At 43.8% G+C, this 23,218-nt stretch overlaps 1 protein-coding gene across 12 annotated transcripts in view; it reads left to right on the top strand.

Moving 5' to 3' along the window:
* Positions 1–23,218, top strand: part of LOC124014555 (protein phosphatase 1 regulatory subunit 12A-like) — a 62,968-nt gene that overhangs the window by 12,364 nt on the left and 27,386 nt on the right. For 11 of the 12 annotated variants that reach the window (XM_046329702.1, XM_046329701.1, XM_046329700.1 and 8 more), the window contains exons 2-9: positions 5,651–5,781; positions 10,415–10,533; positions 19,430–19,589; positions 20,263–20,407; positions 20,545–20,619; positions 20,854–20,945; positions 21,362–21,522; positions 22,063–22,196. In XM_046329702.1, the coding sequence (XP_046185658.1) occupies positions 5,651–5,781; positions 10,415–10,533; positions 19,430–19,589; positions 20,263–20,407; positions 20,545–20,619; positions 20,854–20,945; positions 21,362–21,522; positions 22,063–22,196 (1,017 nt within the window). The remainder of the gene's footprint in view (positions 1–5,650; positions 5,782–10,414; positions 10,534–19,429; positions 19,590–20,262; positions 20,408–20,544; positions 20,620–20,853; positions 20,946–21,361; positions 21,523–22,062; positions 22,197–23,218) is intronic. The other variant, XM_046329694.1, reaches the window with a different exon arrangement.

Genomic DNA, 23,218 nt, shown 5'->3' with positions numbered 1-23,218 from the left:
TGTTAAAATTATTTGTATAATTATTATTATTATTTCTTTTTAAATAACTGAAAGCCGACGTTAAATACAATTTTGCCGGCCAATTGTCTGTGCGAAGTAGAGTCCCACTGCGAACTAATCCCTTTTAGACTGGTATTTCCATCATCTTCAGGTGGGAAAGTCTGAGTGCTAGAAAGAGGCCGGAGTTTCCGAGTTGGATATCCGTTCAAATTTAGACCCCCCGTTGTCTTGAATGCACTGAAGTCAGATTTCAAATTTCCCAGTTCTTTTGAACGCTTCATCAGAACGTCACACCACTTTGCAGTGAGCTGCTGGCCATATGCATTATGAAAACCCATAGTAAATTGTTTTAAAACTGAATGTTTTAATACATATGAGGCAACTTGCTTCAAAGTAACCTATTAGATCTCCTCTTTTCTAAATCTAACGGATACTTTCATCTGTCACATGAATCCGCCCGTATGTGCAGTGCCCTTTTGACAAGTGTTTTCCAACTAATTGCAATATGGAATGAACATTCGCACAGCCTATTGAATTGTGTACATTGCTGCGCCTATAATGTAAAGAAATAAGTTAATCAACATTTTGAATCTAAACGTTCAGATCTGTTGCATCTGACTCATTGCTTTAACATTTAATTTATTTTAATGTAGTCTAGACCTACTGGTTGTGTGGATTTCTTGTTCCAGACTAGGTTTGGAGTAGGCCATTTCTTTTAGTTGCCCATCGGAGGGCCCTGCCAGAGGAAATGAGGGGGAGGGGTCCTCAAGTGTCTTCTCCTTGATGTGGAGTGCTGCTAAAGTTAGCATGGAGCGCTCTGCACAATGACCCCCAACTGTATCAGTAGGAAGTACAGGGCCTTTTAAAGTATGGAAAAAGCCCTCTGTCCTTTTTCTGAACTGTACTATGGGTGGGAGATGGGGTTTGGAATCTGTCACAGGTTCATTATGTTGTATGACAGGTTTTTATATTGTGTGACTCCATTGTATAATAGATTGGAGAACCTGTATACACGGGCTTTGATACTTTGTGTACATGCATGATCTTTTTGGGTAAATACCCTTGGTTGACGCATAATGGCTATTCACATTTGAATCGGGTGGAAGTCTTTGATGTTCCCTTTTGACTTGACTGTAAAAGTGTATCTAAAATGGATTGTGGTCATACAGCAAAGTCTTCTGACTAATGCAACGTCTGGCTATATGGATAACACGCGCCATTAGCAAGAAGTTGTATTTTTTTGAGGGGGAGTGTGGTTTTGTGGGTTCTTCCACAGAAATGGCTACAAGGATAGCCACCCTGAAGTTTGCGTTCTCTTAATGTAGGCTGTCACCATTCTATTTGTTGTATCCATTTAAGCTAACCTATTATGGTTAATGGTGACCTATGCTTTCAACCTGTCCATTAATATACTCTGCGTTTCTGGAGGTGAGCACTGGTACCTTGCTGAGAGGTCTAAGCAACAGAGAATGGTGTTGTCTGTCCTTTGACCATAACCAGTCATGAGAACAGCGGTGGGGGTGACTGAACTTGGAACGTCCAAAAAGAGAAGGAACCCTTCTCTCCCCCTGTTCTCAAGATTAGCTTTTGATCTTGTACTTGCGAGGTCTGCTCCGTGCGCTGCCTTGGGGGCTCTCTGAGCAACCCCAGTGTGCTTTAAATTAACTATTTTCTCTCTTTATTTATGTTTCTTACAAATGCCCGACAAGACTGAACTCTCGTCCTCTTTTGGGCTTGGTTGCTATGGCAATGGCCCAGGCTCTATTGGGGCGGGGAGGACGTCATTGGTGCATTTTCTTGTTGTTCTCTGAGAACGGCTTTGCCCGTCTCCGCCCGCTAGCCAGGGACCTTGAAATCCTCTATTTTAGCATTAGGCTTGGTGCATGTGGACACTGTATTCTTTCTGCTCATAATGTTTCCATATTTATCCCTGCTGCTCGTGGTGGGTTGATTTAAGTTCATCTATAGATAGTGCCCTGTAATCAACCCCATATGGGTGCCCTAAATTGAAGAGAATGTGTGAGGCGCAAAGGGCACTGCTTCATTGCCTTGCGGTTGGAGAAAGTCTACTACTGGGGGCCAGTCGCTCATTGTAGCCTGAGCTTGTGAACACAGTCAGCATGGAGGCTACTTCCAAGAGTCTCTTCCAGCAGACGAGGTTGATTCTGCCATGTGTATCTTACACATTCTACCTGTTGATTCCCTCTTCACTTCCAACTCTTCTCCATTTAAACCACGATTGACAAGGCTAAGACAGATGCCGGCTGATTTGATTTCCTGCTGTCAGCACATGGGACGGCTAGCTAGCAGGACCATGATGTGGAGGCATTTGGCTGTGCTAACATTGGTTTGCAGTGTGAACCCAGTGTTTTCTATGGGTCAGGTTTCACCGCTTAGGCTCTGCTCTCAGACTACAGGAGACAGACTCTACCTCCCACCCTCTGTGCTCTTTTGTGAAGTGTGCACTCATAGCCACAGTCACTTCCTGGCACATGCCGGCTGATGCTCCACTGAAGGGAATGGGTAATTGCATGTACACGCGCACACACACCCAATAAACATGCGCAGGTTTGATTTAGGAGTACTTTTCAGTGTTTGAAAAGAGCATCGGTTACAACAGCCCAGTGTTGTAGTATTAGCATCTTATTTTCACTGGCGGGAACTTTAAACACTAAGTGTTCTGTCACTTAGCAGCACTGAGATTTAGGTTTAACTAGCCTGCACTGAGGTAAATTCCCACAGAGTTTCTCTAATCACAAGCAGACCTGGTGAGAGTTGATCCACTATTATAAACTATTCCAGTAGCTGCCTTTAACTTTTTATTCAAATGTAGAGATTCATAAGAAGGCTAGAGCTGTGTATCTTATAGAAATGCAAAAAATATTGCAACTGGTAAGGATTACATCTTGATTTACTTATTTAAACATAAACCGCCACGATCACTTGCTAGTTGTTCAGTAATGCAGAAAGTGCATCATTACCTGACCCAGTGCTGGACGTCATGAGATGACAACTACTTTACTATTCTCCATGGTTGAACCATTTTAATGGATAAACAGGCTGTTTTCAGAGGGAGAGGCACATTTAAGCCTGCAATATGTCCCCTTCGTCCTGTCCCCCTGGTCCTGTCCCCCTGGTCCTGTCCCCCTGGTCCTGTCCCCCTGGTCCTGTCCCCCTGGTCCTGTCCCCCTGGTCCTGTCCCCCTGGTCCTGTCCCCCTGGTCCTGTGCCCCTGGTCCTGTGCCCCTGGTCCTGTGCCCCTGGTCTTGCTGTCCCCCTGGTGCTGTTGTGTGCTGTCCCCCTGGTCCTGGTGCTGTCCCCTGGTGCTGTCCCCCTGGTGCTGTCCCCCTGGTGCTGTCCCCCTGTGCCCCTGGCTGCCATGCTACTCATTCCTGCGATGTTGGCAGTAACTCTGGCACCTGTCGGCTACAAACAATTACAGCCATTAAGGGATTACATTGCTGGACCTTCTGTAGGGGAGCAGCAGGAACCGGCAGTGAGTTCTCCTTAAGGGGTATGGGAGCAGTCAGAGACACGACAGAGGGGGAAATGGTGAAGACTTGTACACAAATCAACTGACCAAAATCGTTACTACCTTAAATGCCGATCAGTCACCTGCAGGTATGAGTTTTCAGACGGTGCAGAACACCGGTCTAGCTGTTTGTATACCATCTACATTTAGCTACATTATTTTGGTTTCAGCGTTTAGCAGACACTCTCTCTTATCAAGAATGACTACAATGTGTGTGATTCTAAGGGAATTTGACAGAGGGGTGACTGAACTCTTGACAGACGGACATAACGTCATCTTGTCACTCAGCCAGAGTGTGGTTGTGAGCAGCTGCGTGGATTGCGCTCAGTGGCGCGCCGTCTGTCTCTGTCTGCCCTGCAGCGAAGTCAGACGAGCCCAGCCAGCCAGTAAGTGAAAGGTGGAAACGCACCTGGATACACTCTTCTAAGCAGCTGCCTGAACAGCTTCTATCCTACGGCCACGTCTTACATACACGTGGGAAATGTCCCCATGAGGGAGACTTGATTTCCGGTACCCATGAAGATAGTAATACACACACCACCCCCACGCAGACTCTTCTCCACATCTGGCCATGTACAATACTGTAAACCGACCAAATTTGGACAAGGATTCCAGCCAGATAGCTGTGTGACGCAAACGTGAGTCCGGTGTGTTTAAAAAAAAAAAATATATAATATATATTTTCTTCCCCTCACTGATTTTGCCGTCATAGCATCCTGAGGAGAGAGTGCGAAACATTACAGGCAGCTTTTAGGAAGGGGATAGCTTCAAGGTCGGAAAGTTATCAAGGGATCAAGGTTATGGAATGCAAAGCAGGGATTTCAACTCCAAGTCCTGGGTCCGAAAAGGGATCCCAGAGTAACGTTTAGCAGTAGTACTCATTCAGTCGAAATGAGAGCTGGGTGGCCTTTCGGGTGATATCCACTTACTGAGATCTGAAACTGTTGCCATCAGAAGTGAAAGGTTGTTTAACTAATTTAGTCCAGTTTTAATCCTGTCATTTCTGTGTACAATGTTTTGCCCAGCCTGGCTTTGTTTCTTTGACAGTCGCCTTGTTATCTGGCTGGCTTTGAAGCGAGTGACATTTTAACCCCTAGGTCGTCACTGAGGTTGCTCTGGAGCTAGCCCAGTAGCCCCTATTCCTCTGAACACAGTCTGAACTCCCTACAGCGCTCTCTCTCCTTTCTCTCTGTCTCTCTACTACAGATAGTTGGCCCTTGTCATCCCTTTTGCCTCTAGGCAGGGAACGCCCCAGCTAGTATATGCACACAGTTGCTGGCTCACTCCCACATGTCATTTATTGTGCTGTTATGGTTTGTCTTTGGATGCAACCTAAAATTAGCAGATTAGTCTTTACAGCCATTTTGTAGTGTCGTTGCTTAGGTCTAATGTTTTCCCTTCTCAGGTTTGTGCTCTTTGCCTCGCTCAAGTCCTGGCATGTGTATTTGAAGGAAAAGAAAGCTCCTTTTGAATTTCTGACTTACCGGTTTCTTGTTCCTAGAATGCAACGGATTAGCCTATTCTTGGGGACTAAACACTATGGAGTCCAGGGTATAATGGCGAGTGTGTTTTGGGTAACTCAATGGTCTTTTCTGTCTAACCACATTTGACTGGAGTGACGTATCGGTCATGCTGTCTAGAGCGGCACATAAATCCATAGGTACAGCCGATGAATGGGACAGCCCAAAAGAGGAGTTCAACAAACTTTCATATGAGCTGTCAGAGAACACCCACTTTCTCCCATTCCAACAGCAATAGTACGCACTGAGGTATTCCAAACACCTTGGCTATGTCCTGGCATTTTGGCCATGTTACCCCCCCGCCAACATTCCCCAATAATTTTCTGGAGAAACGAGGCTGCTCTTTTTAAAACGGGAGGTGAGCCAGCTCCTACTGACACCACTACCTGTCAGCGGGGTCAACCGGGTGTACACACACAGGTGCTACTAGTTGGTTCCTGACACTCCGAGGAAGTTATCACACACGAACATAAGCCTACCTGCATGTCTCTGAAAGCTTGTGATTTTTCTCCTTTCGGGGGTCGTCGCGCTGAAGTATTTGTGTTAAATGTTGGACTTTTCTAACGTACTTACTATTTCTCTCTCCCGCCCTCCTTCAGGCATGCATAGATGACAACGTGGACATGGTGACGTTCCTGGTGGAACATGGAGCTGCCATCAACCAGCCTGACAATGAGGGCTGGATCCCCCTCCATGCCGCAGCCTCCTGTGGATATATGGACATAGCAGAGTAAGTACAGCTGCTGGGCCAGAGAGATGTCATGGCTGACGTGGCGAGGGTCCAGCTGGAGACTGTTATGGACCTCTAGGGCAATGGCTGGTCTCTTGCCCCTCCCCACCCACACACACATTACTGCATTGGGATAACCCCATTATGTACCAGCCCTTTCACATTGCCTGATGACTCGTCCTGAATTTAATTCTGCTGCTCTGACCGCTACATACATGATAGTATACATTCATTGTGGATAAGAAACGACAGTTTGGCCGCAAACCTGTTTTTTTTTTACAATTGAGCCAATGACTCACAGGCACATCAAGAATTAATGGTCAGTTTTTATTTTTGATTTAGTGTTTGTTTTGCATCGCCAAATGTTACAAGGCTGAGGCTTATGGCTGGTTGAACACGTAATTGTGCGAATGGCTTTATGTTTGGGGAACATCCATTACCCCATCCTGTATAGATTATTTTGATCATCAATTAACCCTTTCTGTTAAATTATTTTTAGACTGAAATGTAATGCTAATCAATGAATTCCTAATAGCTACTTTTTATGGAGGAGACCTGCCTAAATTTTTCAGGGGTCAGTTTTTTTTCAATGGTCTGTTTCTCCAAGGTGCATTCTCCAAGATTACATGTTGATGGGGGCAACCGCCTATCAGATGGCCCCAACAACCTCGCACAAGTTCCTTGTGATGTAATCAATATAAAGAAATCGGGGGGTAACCACCAGCATCGGTCATTACTCCAGTTGCTTCTAGTCTTTCCTTTCATTGTCTTTTTGAGGTAAGAAGGCTGTTTAAAAGGGACAGAAACCGGGCCAGCAAGGAGGGAGATATTATCAGTAGACATTTTAAACAGGCTGAGAGCTGAAGGAGCTCACTTGCACTCATTGAGCTGTGACCTGTTTTACTTCTCTGTATTATATTACATTACAGGAGCCTGGCATGAGCGTTATCACACCCTGTGCAGTCCTGCTGCCCAAGTTAGAGTAAAAGTATCCTACTATGCTACCAAGGTTATTAATTGACTGAAATTTAGCCTTTTATGGTGTTTCATCAGCTCCAATTGGTTGTTGTAAATCCAAGAGCTGCCTCGTCGATGTCCTTTACACTTCCCTCTCACCCCTATGACAAATTAGTTATTAAAAATGAGTTAAAGCTGTCAAATTGTTCAGTTAAATCGTTTTCATACTGTGGGGAGTAACTTATTGTCCCTCTGCTGATCCCGTAGAGGTTAAAGTAATGGACTGTCGTTTCATTTTGCTCATTTGAACTGTTCAATGTAAATGGTCCAGGTGGCCATTTGATTAATTGTTCAGCAGTCTTATGCGGTAGGGTAGAAGCTTTTAAGGAGCCTTTTGGACCTAGACTTGGTGCTCCTGTACCACTTGCCGTGTGGTAGCAGAGAGAACAGTCTATGACTTGGGTGACTGGAGTCTTTGACAATATTTTTGGGGCCTTCCTCTGACACCGCCTAGTGTACATGTCCTGGCTGGCAGGAAGCGTGGCCCCAGTGATGTCGTGCCCTCTTCACGACTGTTTTTGTATGTTTGGACAATGATAGTTCGTTGGTGTTGTGGATTAGAGGTCGACTGACTGATTTTTCAACGCTAATAGCAATTTATTGGAGGATCAAAAAAAGCCTTATTTATTTGTAATAATGACAATTACAATGATACTGAATGAACACTTTATTAACTTAATATAATGCATAAAAATACATTTGGCCTCAAATAAAGAAACATGTTCAATTTGGTTTAAATAATGCAAAAACAGTGTTGGAGAAGTAAAAGTGCAATATGTGCTAACATTTGAGTTCCTTGCTCAGAACATATGATAGTTGGTTCCTTTTCACACTTTTCACACACTTCAATATTCCAAGGTAAGGGGTTTTAGGTTGTAGTTAATATAGTATTTATAGGGCTATTTCTCTCTCTACCATTTGTATTTCATTAACCTTTGACTATTGGATGTTCTTATAGGCACTTTAGTATTGCCAGTGTAACAGTAGCTTCTGTCCCTCTCCTCGACCCTACCTTGGCTCGAACCAGAAACACATTGACAACAGCCACCCTCGAAGCAACGTTACCCATGCAGAGCAAGGGGAACAACTACTCCAAGTCTCAGAGCGAGTGACGTTTGAAACGCTATTAGTGCGCACCCTGCTAACTAGCTAGCCATTTCACATCGGTTACACCAGCCATTAGGCTGATAGGCTTGAAGTCATAAACAGCGCTGTGCTTGCGAAGAGCTGCTGGCAAAATGCACAAGTGCTGTTTGAATGAATGCTTACGAGCCTGCTGCTACCTATCAAATAATAGACTTAATTATAACGTAACACACAGAAATACGAGCGTTTGGTCATTAATATGGTCGAATCTGGAAACTAATTTCAAAAACAAGACGTTTATTTCAGTGAAATACGGAACTGTTCGGGTGGCATCCCTAAGTCAAAATATTCTTGTTACATTGTACAACCTTAATGTTATGTCATAATTACGCTCCACTTCAGCCCCGTCAATGTGAACCACTGTTATCCCGAACGAGAAAAACGGCCACGCACCAATGGGTGTAACTTGATATCTAGATTTACACCTTCCTCTCTTAGGTGGTTAGGTCAACGGAGGGATGCAGCATGAAGACCATTGGGTGGAGGAGTACAGCATTAAACTCTGGTGGTTAGGTCAGTGGAGGGATATGTGCCTAGCCTTCCCCAAGGTCTGGGATTTCTGCTACCAGTGGGTTGTGACCAGGGTTTCCATTGGTCGGTAATAGCTGGCTTTCGGACAATTTTAAAATGCAAGTAAATAAATGAAAAAGTCGATGGATAAAATTGCGAAATAATGCTTTTGAGCCTTCATTGATGGACACGAAGCCTAAAGACTGATGGAAAATCTGTCAGACAGTGCAAGATCTGCTGCTACAGCATCTCAAACAGCAAATGCATAGGCAACAGCGGGTCACACCACTGTGGAGGTAGTATGCATATTAAAAACATATACTTAATTGTTTGAAACCTGACCATTTTACTTCAAAGTAGCCTACCAAACGCAGACCATATCTGTGGAGGCAATTATTTTATGAGATTTCTTTCATTGTCTAGTAAAGGAACAGTCCTAGTCATATTAGCAACCCATGCTAGTTGTTGCATATGAACTCTCCCCTCTTTCTAAACGTTTAACTGATATTTTCATTTGTCACATTTAGGGCTGACCCCATTTAGTTGACTGGTCGATAGGCTGTTGGTCGACAGATTTTAGTCGAGCAGTAGCTAATAATAAATAAATAATGGCGTACAAGACACCTGTCTGAGTTGACTGATCCATTGTGGAAGCCTTGGATTGCACAGTCCATCAGACTAAAATGTGCTACTGAAAATGTATATGGTTACAGCACGATACACACTGATGTTCTGTGATGGTCGTTGCAGCAGGGAGGACGAGCCAGGCTTGGCACAATCAAATCGATTGCGGTCCGACTCCCTCTAGTCATTTGTCTTAATTATTTAATCAAGCTTAACACATCAGACACTATCAGTGCATATAGTTGATTTTATTAAAACACTAGGGGAAAAGTACACTTAACATTTCGACCTATCAATTGGTCAAAAGAACAGAACTCTCGGACAGACTTTATTTTATTTTTTATTTTTTGTTTGTTCAGACAGCCCTATTCATTAAACCGCTAGCATGTGCGGTGCGCTTTTGACAATGGTGTTTACATGATAATTGTATTACGGAACGAACATTTGCTTATAGCCCAATGCGTTGTGGGTGTTGCTGTGCTTTATAATGTGAGGAAATAAGTTTATCAACATTTTTAAGCGAAACGTTCTGATGAATCTCGCTTTGCTTTTTAACGTAATAAAAAAAAAACATGTAACCTAGACCTTTTGGTTGTATGAAGGTGTGATCTATCATCCCCGTCTGTTTGAAATAAGCTGTTTCTTTCTCGACAAGCTAGCCAGTAGAATGTCTTTTTCTACTATGGGGGATAGTAGATTGTCAAAGGTTAGTGATTTTGCTGTTCGTCACTCGTCTTGTTGGCTGAGAAAGTAAATGTGGATTATTTGAAGTGCGAATCAGAATTCGATAAGAATGCCACACATTGTTGGTCCTCGTCTGTATGTTCTGTTAATATTAATTACCATAATCTACTTGGGATTTCTGTCATTTTGAGCCCCGTCCGCTAAATTTAAACTCTGCCGGTCAAATGTCCGGCACCACATTTTCCTAACTGAATCCCCGGTTATGGCGTATAGGTTTTCATAATATATTCACTTGACTGTTTCCCTGCAGGTGAAGGGAGCACATTATCGACCATTATGGTAATTGGTAAATGCATCTATTTTCCAATCCTCATAAATGTGTCTTGCTAGAATTTGTGCCATTTTTGGTTTTCAAACTTTTCATAGGCCTAAAGCAGTAGCTTTATATAGGCCTAATACATTGGAATACATGGAAATCATATCCATCTCATTCTTAGGCATTTTGATTGAACCTGTATTCACCTGGGTTAAATAAGGGACTTGATCCATACATATTGAGTCAGCGAAGAGTTTAATTTACGACTACTGAATGTTACTAATACTATTTGGACTACTACTTACCTGTCCTAAGTAAGTGTGTGTGTTTGTGCAGGTATCTGATTGGCCAGGGAGCCAGTGTGGGGGTGGTGAACAGTGAGGGGGAGACACCACTGGACATCGCTGAGGAGGAGGCCATGGAGGAGCTCCTGAAGAATGAGATCAACCGACAAGGTACAGACGGACCGCAGCACTGACTCACTGTCTGCCCCACACTGACCTGCTAGTCAACAACTTTCACTTCTGCTTTCATTTGAACCATTGCCAGTCAAACATTGTCCACCAAGCATATCATTAATGGGGCTTTTCACATCAGTAATTGGAAGGGAAGTGCCTAAAACGTCAATGTTTTTCATTATTTTTCAAAATAGATGACTTTTTAATGACCTGAGTGCTGCTACTTTGCTAGCATCATTGTGTTTGAAATAGACTAGGCAGTTATGCACTGCCTCTCCAACTAGACAGTTAAGGGAGGAGAGTTGGTGTGTGTGAAATGGACCGTGGCACATGCATCTAGGCCGCTGTGGCCTCCGTTCATATCAGGCAGGTCTTGGCAGGCCTCCAGTGGCGTGCACTCAGCTTGGTTCAATAGCACTGCAGCCTCCACGGCCAACAAGCTCACTGGTCTGGTCTAACTCCCCCTACACTACTTCACCCAATACCATGTTTACGTACATGATGTCCATGTATAACATGTGTGTACTGTGTCAAAGTATTTCTGAAATAAAGTGAGTCCCAGCAGCTGCGACGCTTTGCCTCGGAGAAGTTACATAATGGAGATTAATGCGATCCGCTTCAACTCTGGGTTTCTCTTTGTGATGATTCTAAACTGGATGGAAGTGTTTTTCTATTTTTGACCCCGTGTGTTCTTGATATGATGACGTGTACCCGTCCCCTCTGGGAGGCCTTGTTCAGACATGCTAATGGCCCCGGGGATGAACCACTCCTCTGCTCATGATGCCTCTACGTTATCGGCAGATTGTGGCGCTCTCCTGCACCTAGTAGCATTCCAAATGCAGCTCTCTTCAAATCCACTAAGTGTGGCTGGACACCTTTGCACTTTTTACATTGTTAGCCATGCTAGCCACCAGCCATAATTAGAAGTTAGGTTGTAGCTTAGCTTGTCAGACACCCCCTCTGTTATTTGCACCCTTGTCTGCTTAGGTTGCTCCTCCCCTGAGGTGTAGACGAGTAGAACTAGGGCTGGGCGATATGCCAAAATATCACATCACTGTCATTTTTTTAATGCTGATGTTGCTTTTGAAATAAGGTTCTACTTTTGCTTTATGGTTAGTGTGTGACCCTACAGTGGCAACACATACATTCTAAGTCATTTCAATGGGTCTTTCTCCATTCTGTTTTATACTGTTCTTCAACCTAAAAAATAAATCCTACACTTTCACCAATTTCTGCATTTCCTGCTCTCATTTGAGAATTTCCCCACTGCCACAAGGGCTGCATGATATTGGCAAAAGAACTAGGCCTTATTTTTGTAAACAAATGTTGCAACTGCGATTTGACTTCGGTAAACTGTTGGAATCATGGAAATAGAATAATTATTTTAATTCTATAGTTAGAATATAAATAATAGTGGGCATTTTGAAGTGTGTTTGACATGACAATAAGGAGTTGACAGGGTAGGGACCAATGCAGACCTAACTTTAAGGGTGTGTTCGTAAATTAACTCGAGTGCCAGAGTGCTCCACGTGCTCTGGGCGTTCGTAAATTCAGAGCGTTGTCAGATTTGTCCATTTCGTAAATTCAGAGCGTTTCGAGCCCACACTGGATGCTCTGGCTGAGGAGTAGGGTTGATCTGAGCGTTCTGACATTACAATGGCAGTCAAGTGCCTAAGCTAACTGGCTAAAGTTAGCTAGCTTGCTAGTTAATTCCAGACATGAATGAGAACCTCAGTCAACCTTTTTACTTGTCCTAGTAGAGTTGGTTAAGCTGTTTTCATGTTACCCAGAGTGTTGATGACTAACAATTTAATTACGCTTTTTCCCCCGATGTTTACTGATGCCGGACATATTCAACGGTTATTGAGCGTTCGTAAGTTCAGCAGTTATTCTGAACTTTGGCACATCTGAGTAGATAGCCAGAGTGAATTTACGAACGTGCCCTGTGTGTCTCATGGTCAAGTAACAACAAAGTGCTCCTTGAGTGACAGTGGGCTGGGCTCGGTCTGACTCAAGTAGCGTATAAACTATAAAAATGGACATTACACACAGCATATCACATTTTAACAAACCAAACATTCAAATAGCCTTATAGTAGGTAAAGTACAAACCCAAACCGGTTCATTCTGCAATAATGGCATGTAGTAAAATATGCTATACAGCCCAGCCTTAAGTAGAACCAGACTAGACCCAGTAACATGATCCAGGTCTGGGTATGAGGTGAAGGCAGCAGTGAGGGACCTTGAGCAGGGCTTGGCTGAGGTGGTCAGAGCCCTATCCTTTTAACACTCCAGTCCTAAGGGCTGAATGTGCAGAATTCATTCAGCAGTTATGACCTCTCCTGCTGTTTGTTAGCATGCTACGCTACTTAAGAGTATTATATAACGGAGGCGGCGGCTTATCCCACAGGAGCCCCGCACATCTCACGGCCGACTGCAGCTTTCAGCCTTCGTTTTCCGGGCTTGATGGATACGCAGTCTGCGGCTTTGAAGCTGGGCGTCAGTAGGCCAGTTCCCAAGATACCTTACTGACAGACACAAACCCCTGCCTGCAGCATCACAATGTTGCACACCACTGCATTTTGGAGGTTAACCAATTTAATCTGAGTGGACAATTTTTTTTTTTTTTTTATTTATTACTTTTTATTTTTTATTTTTTATTTTAATTAGGGCCCCAGTTCCAAGTTTTCATAACAATCGGAAATCGGTATTTTTGGGCACCAATTTGGCAGATCTAATTTTTATAAATTTAAAATAAATATATATATATATATACATCTTTATTTTACTAGTCAAGTCAGTTAAGAACTCATTCTTATTTTCAATGACTGCCTAGGAACGGTGGGTTAACTGCCTTGTTCAGGGGCAGAACGACAGATTTTTACCTTGTCAGCTCAGGGATTCAATCTTGCAACCTTACAGTTAACTCGTCCTACGCTCTAACCACCTCATTGCACTCCACGAGGGGCCTGCATGTTACGCGAATGCAGCCACGGTAAGTTGCTAGTTAGCATTAAACTTATCTTATAAAACTCAATCAATCATAATCACTAGTTAACTTAACATGGTTGATATTGATATTACTATTTTATCTAGCATGTCCTGCGTTGCATAGAATCGATGCGGTGCGTATCGTTGCGCCAATGTGTACCTAACCATAAACATCAATGCCTTTCTTAAAATCAATACACAGAAGTATTTATTTTTAAACATGCATATTTAGCTAAAGGAAACTCAGGTTAGCAGCCAATATTAACCAGGTGAAATTGTGTCATTTCTCTTAAGTTCATTGCACTCAGAGTCGGTGTATATGCAACAGTTTGGGCCACCTAATTTGCCAGAATGTTACGTAATTATGACATAACATTGAAGGTTGTGCAATGTAACGGGAATATTTAGACTTATGGAACGGTTCCATATTTCACTGAAAGAATAAACGTCTTGTTTTCGAGAGTTTCCAGATTCGACCATATTAATGACCTAAGGCTTGTATTTCTGTATGTTATCACTAAGTCTATGATTTGATAGAGCAGTCTGACTGAGCGGTGGTAGGCACCAGCAGGCTCGTAAGCATTCATTCAAACAGCACTTTTGTGCATTTGCCAGGAGCTGTTTATGACTTCAAGCCTATCAACTCCCGAGATTAGGTTGGTGTAACCAATGTGAAATGGCTAGCTAGTTAGCTGGCAGCGCGCTAATGGCGTTTCAAACGTCACTTGCTCTGAGACTTGGAGTAGTTGTTCCCCTTGCTCTGCATGGGTAACGCTGCTTCGAGGGTGGCTGTTGTCAATGTGTTCCTGGTTCGAGCCCAGGTTGGAGCGAGGAGAGGGACGGAAGCTATACTGTTACACTGGCAATACTATAGTGCCTATAAGAACATCCAATAGTCAAAGGTTAATGAAATACAAATGGTAGAGAGAAATAGTCCTATACTTCCCATAATAACTACAACCTAAAACTTCTTACCTGGGAATATTGAAGTCTCATGTGAAAAGGAACCACCAGCTTTCATATGTTCTCATGTTCTGAGCAAGGAACTTAAACGTTAGCTTTCTTACATGGCAAATATTGCACTTTTACTTCTCCAACAGTTTGTTTTTGCATTATTTAAACCAAATTGAATGTTTCATTATTTGAGGCTAAATGGACTTTTATTGATGCATTAAGTCAAAATAAGTGTTCATTCAGTATTGTTGTAATAGTCATTATTACAAATCAATACAAATCGGACCATATTAATCGGTATCTGCCTTTTTGGGGGGGGGTCCTCCAATAATCGGTATCGGTTGAAAAATCATCGGTCGACCTCTATTGCATTTACCATCAGTCATATGACAGACCACCGGGCCTTTTTAATATGCAAAGTGTTTCTCCCTCCTGGCTGTATCTGATCAGTGATGCCACGTTTTTTGGGGGTCTATGGGCAGTTACACTGGCAATTAGTTTGCAGCGGAGTTGCAGCATGAGTGGAATGCTCAGGCTGTTAGATGTAACCCCACGTAGGGAATGAATTCATGCGCATTGTTCTTGACCTTACCACAATAATGGCTAAAGCAGCTCTCCGTTCTCCTTGTTCAGTAAGGTACAGTTATGTAAGTGTTGTGCAGCTCCCTCTGTATGCTTAATGTGGTTTTTCTCTTCCCGTCTCATGGTCTCCTCTCTGAAGAGATACAGTGCCTTGCGAAAGTATTCGGCCCCCTTGAACTTTGCAACCTTTTGCCACATTTCAGGCTTCAAACATAAAGATATAAAACTATTTTTTTCGTGAAGAATCAACAAGTGGGACACAATCATGAAGTGGAATGACATTTATTGGATATTTCAAACTTTTTTAACAAATCAAAAACTGAAAAATTGGGCATGCAAAATTATTCAGCCCCTTTACTTTCAGTGCAGCAAACTCTCTCCAGAAGTTCAGTGAGGATCTCTGAATGATCCAATGTTGACCTAAATGACTAATGATGATAAATACAATCCACCTGTGTGTAATCAAGTCTCCGTATAAATGCACCTGCACTGTGATAGTCTCAGAGGTCCGTTAAAAGCACAGAGAGCATCATGAAGAACAAGGAACACACCAGGCAGGTCCGAGATACTGCTGTGAAGACGTTTAAAGCTGGATTTGGATACAAAAAGATTTCCCAAGCTTTAAACATCCCAAGGAGCACTGTGCAAACGATAATATTGAAATGGAAGGAGTATCAGACCACTGCAAATCTACCAAGACCTGGCCGTCCCTCTAAACTTTCAGCTCATACAAGAAGACTGATCAGAGATGCAGCCAAGAGGCCCATGATCACTCTGGATGAACTGCAGAGATCTACAGCTGAGGTGGGACACTCTGTCCATAGGACAACAATCAGTCGTATATTGCACAAATCTGGCCTTTATGGAAGAGTGGCAAGAAAGCCATTTCTTAAAGATATCCATAAAAAGTGTTGTTTAAAGTTTGCCACAAGCCACCTGGGAGACACACCAAACATGTGGAAGAAGGTGCTCTGGTCAGATGAAACCAAAATTGAACTTTTTGGCAACAATGCAAAACATTATGTTTGGTGTAAAAGCAACTCAGCTCATCACCCTGAACACACCATCCCCACTGTCAAACATGGTGGTGGCAGCATCATGGTTTGGGCCTGCTTTTCTTCAGCAGGGACAGGGAAGATGGGAAGATGGATGGAGCCATCTTGGACCATTCTGGAAGAAACCCTGATGGAGTCTGTAAAAGACCTGAGACTGGGATGGAGATTTGTCTTCCAACAAGACAATGATGCAAAATCTACAATGGAATGGTTCCAAAATAAACATATCCAGGTGTTAGAATGGCCAAGTCAAAGTCCAGACCTGAATCCAATCGAATCTGTGGAAAGAACTGAACTGCTGTTCACAAATGCTCTCCATCCAACCTCACTGAGCTCGAGCTGTTTTGCAAGGAGGAATGGGAAAAAATTTCAGTCTCTCCATGTGCAAAACTGATAGACATACCCCAAGCGACTTACAGCTGTAATCGCAGCAAAAGGTGGCGCTACAAAGTATTAACTTAAGGGGGCTGAATAATTTTGCACGCCCAATTTTTCAGTTTTTGATATAAAAAAGTTTGAAATGTCCAAAAATGTCATTCCACTTCATGATTGTGTCCCACTTGTTGATTCTTCACAAAAAAAATAGTTTTATATCTTTATGTTTGAAGCCTGAAATGTGGCAAAAGGTTGCAAAGTTCAAGGGGGCCGAATACTTTCGCAAGGCACTGTACCTTAATCATGGGGTAAAACTCGTTAAGGAGCCACCACCATTCCCCTCTGCCTCTGTCATTAGGTGACTAGGCTCCCACCCACTACCTCTATAACTGCCCATAAGGGCTGTCTCTGATCAATGTCTAGGGGTAATTTAGTTTTGGCTTGTCAGCAGGTTTTCCCTTCACTGAATTTAGTCCTGTGTTATCTCATCCTCAGAGGTCCAGGCGAATTTCCTCAGAGGATTCTCATGTTTGCGCCAGGTCAGATTCTTTGGGATATTTTCCATTTTGGCTTTACCAGACCATATGTAGGCCTAGCTTTGAGAGAGGGGGAGGGAGGGAGAGTGATTCAATCCTCATCCAGTCAGTTTTCTGGTCTACTGGCTTTTCTCTATTTATTTTCTCAGCTTCCCGGTAGAAGGTGCAATTTTCTCTTGAAAAAGCAGCTTTGAATGTGTCCAGTTCCTCCACCAGGCTGCTGTTTTGTAGTCCTACTTAGGATCTATTAGTCTCCCAGGCCTTTTTCTAGAACCAGTACAGGCTACTCCTTAAATTCCCTGTTCTCTAGTAAGCGATGGGCCCTATTGTAACAGATGCAATAAACACTTATACAGGCCAATTACTGCAGGGATAGTACTTTTGATAATGCCTTGACTAATAGTTCCCCTGCCTTGCTGGTGCATTTGTAAAACATGCATCTGTGAGGTTGTGGACATCTCACCTTTTGTACCACAGTCCACCCGCTCCACAGTCTGCATGCGCGGCAGCCCAGCAGAATAAAGGACTAATTGAGATCCATTATGACAGCAGGGCATTGTGTATTACACTGTAATGGCATCACATGGACTGGACTAAAGGGCAAAGCATTGCAGAACACTGCAGCCATGGTGCCATCTGCCCCAAAGATCAGCCTGAACCCATTGATTCACTTCTGTATTGGAAAAATCTGTTTCATTGGACCATTCATTTGTGCAGTGAGTCAGGGATTTGACTCGTGGAGCCACACCCATCCCCCTTTCATATGGAGCTTGTTTATTCCATGCAGCCAGATGTCCTAGTGACCCAAGGTGTCGTTGATGAAAGGGATGGGAAACTCTATGCAAAGGCTTATAGTTTAGCTGGAAGTATTTTTGTCATAACCATTAACTCTTACTGCACAATATGAACGTAAAACCAAACTAGATGGACTGTGCAGCAGGATTGGTTCTTGGGCAGCCAGGAGACAGTTTCAGACCATCTTCCGAGTCGTCTTAATTTCTTCCCACGATTGAAACGCAGCATGCAGACAAGCGGCGTTCTGTCAGTGAATTTGTGCAGGAATTTTTGTCAAGGTCCCCTAGCTGACAGATCTACGTCCCTTGTTCTCCGCTGGCGCCAGGCCAGAACCTCTGGCTGGAGTAAACTGCTCCCGGTCCATCCAGCCTAACACACTGTCAGACAGTTGGAATCTTCTTTTGTCCCTTTTTAATTAGTCACACTTCAACTCGGTAATCTCATCAACAATGACAGTGTTAACAAGGCACTGAACCAGCGCTGATTTAACTAACGTCGATCTGTTTTTGAATAAAATCAACTATTCCTGGACCTTATGTTCGATCTTAGTATATTTTTTAATTTTTTAATGCTGCTTTACTTTCTCATGAATGGACAAATAAAGTAATTTCATGAATGGATAGAAAAAGAAAGTCCAGCTGGTTTTCCAGGAGCTGAGGGATGATTGTGCATCATACGAGAAACCCAAAACCTATAGGATCAGCTGAAGTGTTGGCTTCCACCCCAGAGCACTTAGTGCTCAACTACATAAACAATGAGCATATCAACTCACAGCTGAGTAGTCAGTCACGCCTTCACCAGTTGCTCCAAATTTCAGCCGTCTCGGGTTCCAGTAGAGTGTCGGCAAGACGGTACACGCCTGTTCCTGCAACAGCCTGTATCCTGTATAATGCCGGCCCATACCTTAGACATACTGACCCACATGGAAAACTTACTGTGTTTGCTATCAGTCCCAGAGCAGTGATAACATGGACAGAATATTGAAATAAGCAATTTGTCAGGGGTCAGAGGCCTCTAGTCTATGGAAAAGAGTGCTAGCTTTGCTCCCACTCACTTTGCTCAACCACAAGTGGATTATTTGCTTAAACTACATGCCTACCCTGCTTGGATTTTGACACCTCGCCCCAACAAAGTATGTCAAATGTCCATAGCTCGCTTACAACACTCGCGTAAACAATAGGGACATTTAGCCTGTTGTGTAATATTCCAGGTCAGATTTCTGCTCTGTAAATGGTATCAGACTCATTGACTTTTCATCCATTGTTAGTTTCAAATGAAACTCTGGACTGTAGTTCCCCATTTGTGTGAGCCTTCAACTCATTCACTTAAGGCCATGTGTGGCAAGCATGTGTATGTGATGTGGCCATTTTCAGCTAATTTCAGGGTTCCATTTTTGTCTTTCAATCACTTCTGTAATATTGATGTTAGTTCCCTGGGGTTGAATGGCAGACGGGCAGCATTTATTTCCTAACAGTTTCTGCCTTGTACTGCTCTTTTGTAGCCTAGATAATCTCCAGTGTTTATAGGGACATGCCTCTTTTTAAGTAGAAGTTAATCCACTGAGGCCAGACTAACAGTGGTCACCGTTACACTTGGCCCTCACCAGGCGTGGACATCGAGGCGGCCAGGAAGGAGGAGGAGCGAATCATGCTGAGGGACGCCCGGCAGTGGCTCAACAGCGGAACCATCAACGACGTCCGACACGCCAAGTCCGGGGGGACCGCACTCCACGTGGCCGCCGCCAAGGGATACGCTGAGGTTTTAAAGTAAGTCCAGACTCTTTACCTCGCCTTTACCTCTAACAAGCCGTAGCCCATCGTTGGAATCCTTTATATTATAGACTTATCACCTTTATTAATGCTGATTTAAAAGAGATTTCCACTTACATGTTGTCGTTAGATATTTGTTAAGTGGATTCTGCTTATAGCCATGTCCCTTGTGGGAATTTACTTCATTACTGTGTCAGTGGTTATCAAGAGCCAATCTCTGGCCTGTCAGTACAGACAGACTGCCTAAGGGAGGGACTGCAGCACCCTGTCCATCTGCTCCTGGGAATGCAGCCAACGAAGTCTCCCACACACTCCACTGCCATAGTTGGCTAACACTAACATCTACCATGTTGAGGACCAGATACTCAGAGGTCAACATTTTTCCTGTCCTGCAAGACATTTATTGACTGAAATAGGGTTCTTAAACCTTTCGCACGAATGTAGTTGCACACTAACAAATAGTTGATGGAATACTTTTTGGTTTATTTGTGTCTTTGGGTTCTGTTTTTGCCGAACTAATACAAAATGCAGCCATAATGCTGGCACAGTAACAAAAGCCTGGACACTGGCAACGACTGATAAGATTAGGTTGCAGCACCAAATCCAAAAGAACAAGATTAGCTAAATCTCATGAACACTATTTTTGTCCCCCCCCCCCTGTGCCCACCAGGCTTTTAATCCAAGCAGGGTATGATGTAAATATTAAAGACTTTGACGGCTGGACCCCGCTCCACGCTGCTTCACATTGGGGCAAAGAGGAGGCCTGCAAGATACTGGTGGAGAACCTGTGTGACATGGACCTTATCAATAAAGTGGTGGGTAGTACTTCTACGGAGTCTCCATCCTCTATCCATACCCTCTAAGGTTCAGTTGAATATGGAGCATGTTCTGTACTGCACATATGTGCTCTTCTCATAACACTAGTTCTGAGAATTGTGTGCTTCCTCCTCAGGGTCAGACTGCTTTTGATGTTGCAGATGAAGATGTCCTTGGCTACTTAGAGGAATTACAGAAAAAGCAGAATCTGGTAAGCAAGTGTGGTTAATGCTTACATAAGCGCTTTCATTTGAGCTTGGATGAACTGCATAACCTGCTATTAAAGCTTTCAAAAGTGAAACCGAGTCACTGGTATATGCCTTGCAGGTGCTATCGGAGCAGAGGCCCTTGATCAAATCAGACTTTGTCTAAAATAAATAATCTTTTACATTTCTAGCGTTAGGGTGCTTACTGCCTTCAATCATTTGTTTTTCTCCCGTTGCAGCTCAATAGTGAAAAGAAGGATGTTAAGAAGTCTCCCTTGATAGAAACGACGACCACCGGGGACAACAATCAAAATCTAAAATCCATTAAGAGGTAAATGTCCTGGTTGGGGGGGGAAATGGGGTGACATTAGGTAGTCACTCAGTGAATTAGTCATGTAATGGATTGTCTTTTATGAATGAACCGCAGGGTTGGTTGCCCACCGCCTCTTTTACACTGCGGTTTCACTCCGTTATCTATGCATAGTCACGTTAATAATTCTACCTACTTGTACATATTACCTCGACTAACCGGTGCCCACTGCACATTGACTCTGTGCCAGTACCCCCGCTATATAGAGTTAAGTTCATGTTCTAAGTATTCAGTACATTGAAAGTATCTCTAAGTAATTGAGGCACCCTGATAATATGGGGGTTCATGGGTGTTGCTCTGAAATGGTGCACATATCTTTGTAGTTTAATAATAATGAATCCATGCAGACTGAAAGTACCAAACATTGTGTGTTCCAGCAAAGAGACCCTCCTCTTGGAGCCCGAAAAGCCCGCCCCGCGCATCGAGACCCTGGAACCGGAGAAGGTGGACGAGGAAGAGGAGGGCAAGAAGGACCAGGAGTCCAGCTGCTCCAGCGAGGAGGAAGAGGAGGAAGACTCTGAGTCTGAGACTGAAGCTGGTACGTTCAACCTACTGTAATGGCAGGCAAGGTGTTTCTAAACCTTGACCTGGTTTCTGAAGAAGACCGTAGACTGTTTACATTAGTTGAACTGATTTGTAAATGTTGAAGTGTGTCGTAGATGTACTCTTTGGAACCGTGTCTGTACATACTTGTTGCAATGACATCATAAACACTTGTCTGTGACATCACCTATGGTCGTGCATCTTTATGAAAAAGTATACACAAACATTAGTCTGCATTACATCAACAAAATATGGTCAAAAAAGCATACCTGCTCTATTTTAACACCAACAAACCCATCCATTTAAAAATGATTTTAGTACTAAAAAGCTATGTCTAAAAGACAGCTAATCTTACAAACAGTTGCAATGACTGTCTGCAGACAACAGTCTTCCTGAGTATCGTTTTTATTATAATCTTTTTGCCAAGAAACCGCTTGATACATTTTAATGGTCTACAGGCATGTGGTTAGATGAAGTATAAACCAGTTTTTATGCATCAGTAACTCATACTAGCCCCTCTCTTCCTCCCCTCCAGACAAGAGCAAGACGCCTGTCCCTGTGAGCAACAGTAACGGCACTGCTGTGGTGCCAACGCCGACCAGCGTTACGGTGTCCACCTCCCCAACCAGCCCCACTAACCAGGTGACTCTCACCTCGCCTGTCAAGAAGGTACGGCCTGGTGGATAGGTCCACTGAAGTCCTCCACTAGTCATCGTCAGCCTCTTCTGCAGAGAGTTTATCACACCTTTACAGCTCCCTCTACTGAAGAACTCTTTCTGGAGTCACATGACTGACCAAGTGGTTCCGTGTCCTAGAAATGTGTTAATAATAGAACCTAAAAGGAAGGTTTAACCACTGATGCGTTAAGATGTATCCCGGTTTACAGGTTACATAGCTACGCCTGAGCTCAGTTTACGCGAGGCCCTGAAATGAGCCAGCGCAACGCCTCCCCGGTATACAGATCAATATAATTCAATGTCTGTTCAGTTAAAGCTTTAACACACTGTTTAGTTAAAGATTTCACATAAAGGGGGTTACCTGGGATTTGTTGCCGGTCACATGAAGAGTACAACACTTGGGTAGGTGTTGTCGCCTCCTGCGGTACACTGAACCGAAACAAATGTCAGAGGCCCAGGGGGCGAGGGAGTTCCGATTAGTTTGTATAACAGGAGCTCTGGTCTTCAAATCAAACAATATTTGCCATATGCGCCGAATACGACGCGTGCAGACTTTACCGTGACGCGTGCAGACTTTACCGTGACGCGTGCAGACTTTACCGTGACGCGTGCAGACTTTACCGTGACGCGTGCAGACTTTACCGTGACGCGTGCAGACGCGTGCAGACTTTACCGTGACGCGTGCAGACTTTACCGTGACGCGTGCAGACTTTACCGTGACGCGTGCAGACTTTACCGTGACGCGTGCAGACTTTACCGTGACGCGTGCAGACTTTACCGTGACGCGTGCAGACTTTACCGTGACGCGTGCAGACTTTACCGTGACGCGTGCAGACTTTACCGTGACGCGTGCAGACTTTACCGTGACGCGTGCAGACTTTACCGTGACGCGTGCAGACTTTTTACCGTGACGACTTTACCGTGCAGACTTTACCGTGACGCGTGCAGACTTTACCGTGACGCGTGCAGACTTTACCGTGACGCGTGCAGACTTTACCGTGACGCGTGCAGACT

The sequence above is a fragment of the Oncorhynchus gorbuscha genome, linkage group LG25 (assembly GCF_021184085.1).
Source record: "Oncorhynchus gorbuscha isolate QuinsamMale2020 ecotype Even-year linkage group LG25, OgorEven_v1.0, whole genome shotgun sequence".
Lineage (NCBI taxonomy): Eukaryota > Metazoa > Chordata > Actinopteri > Salmoniformes > Salmonidae > Oncorhynchus > Oncorhynchus gorbuscha.
The sequence above is the reverse complement of the archived record's forward strand: the minus strand, read 5'-3'. Positions and strand labels throughout refer to the sequence as shown.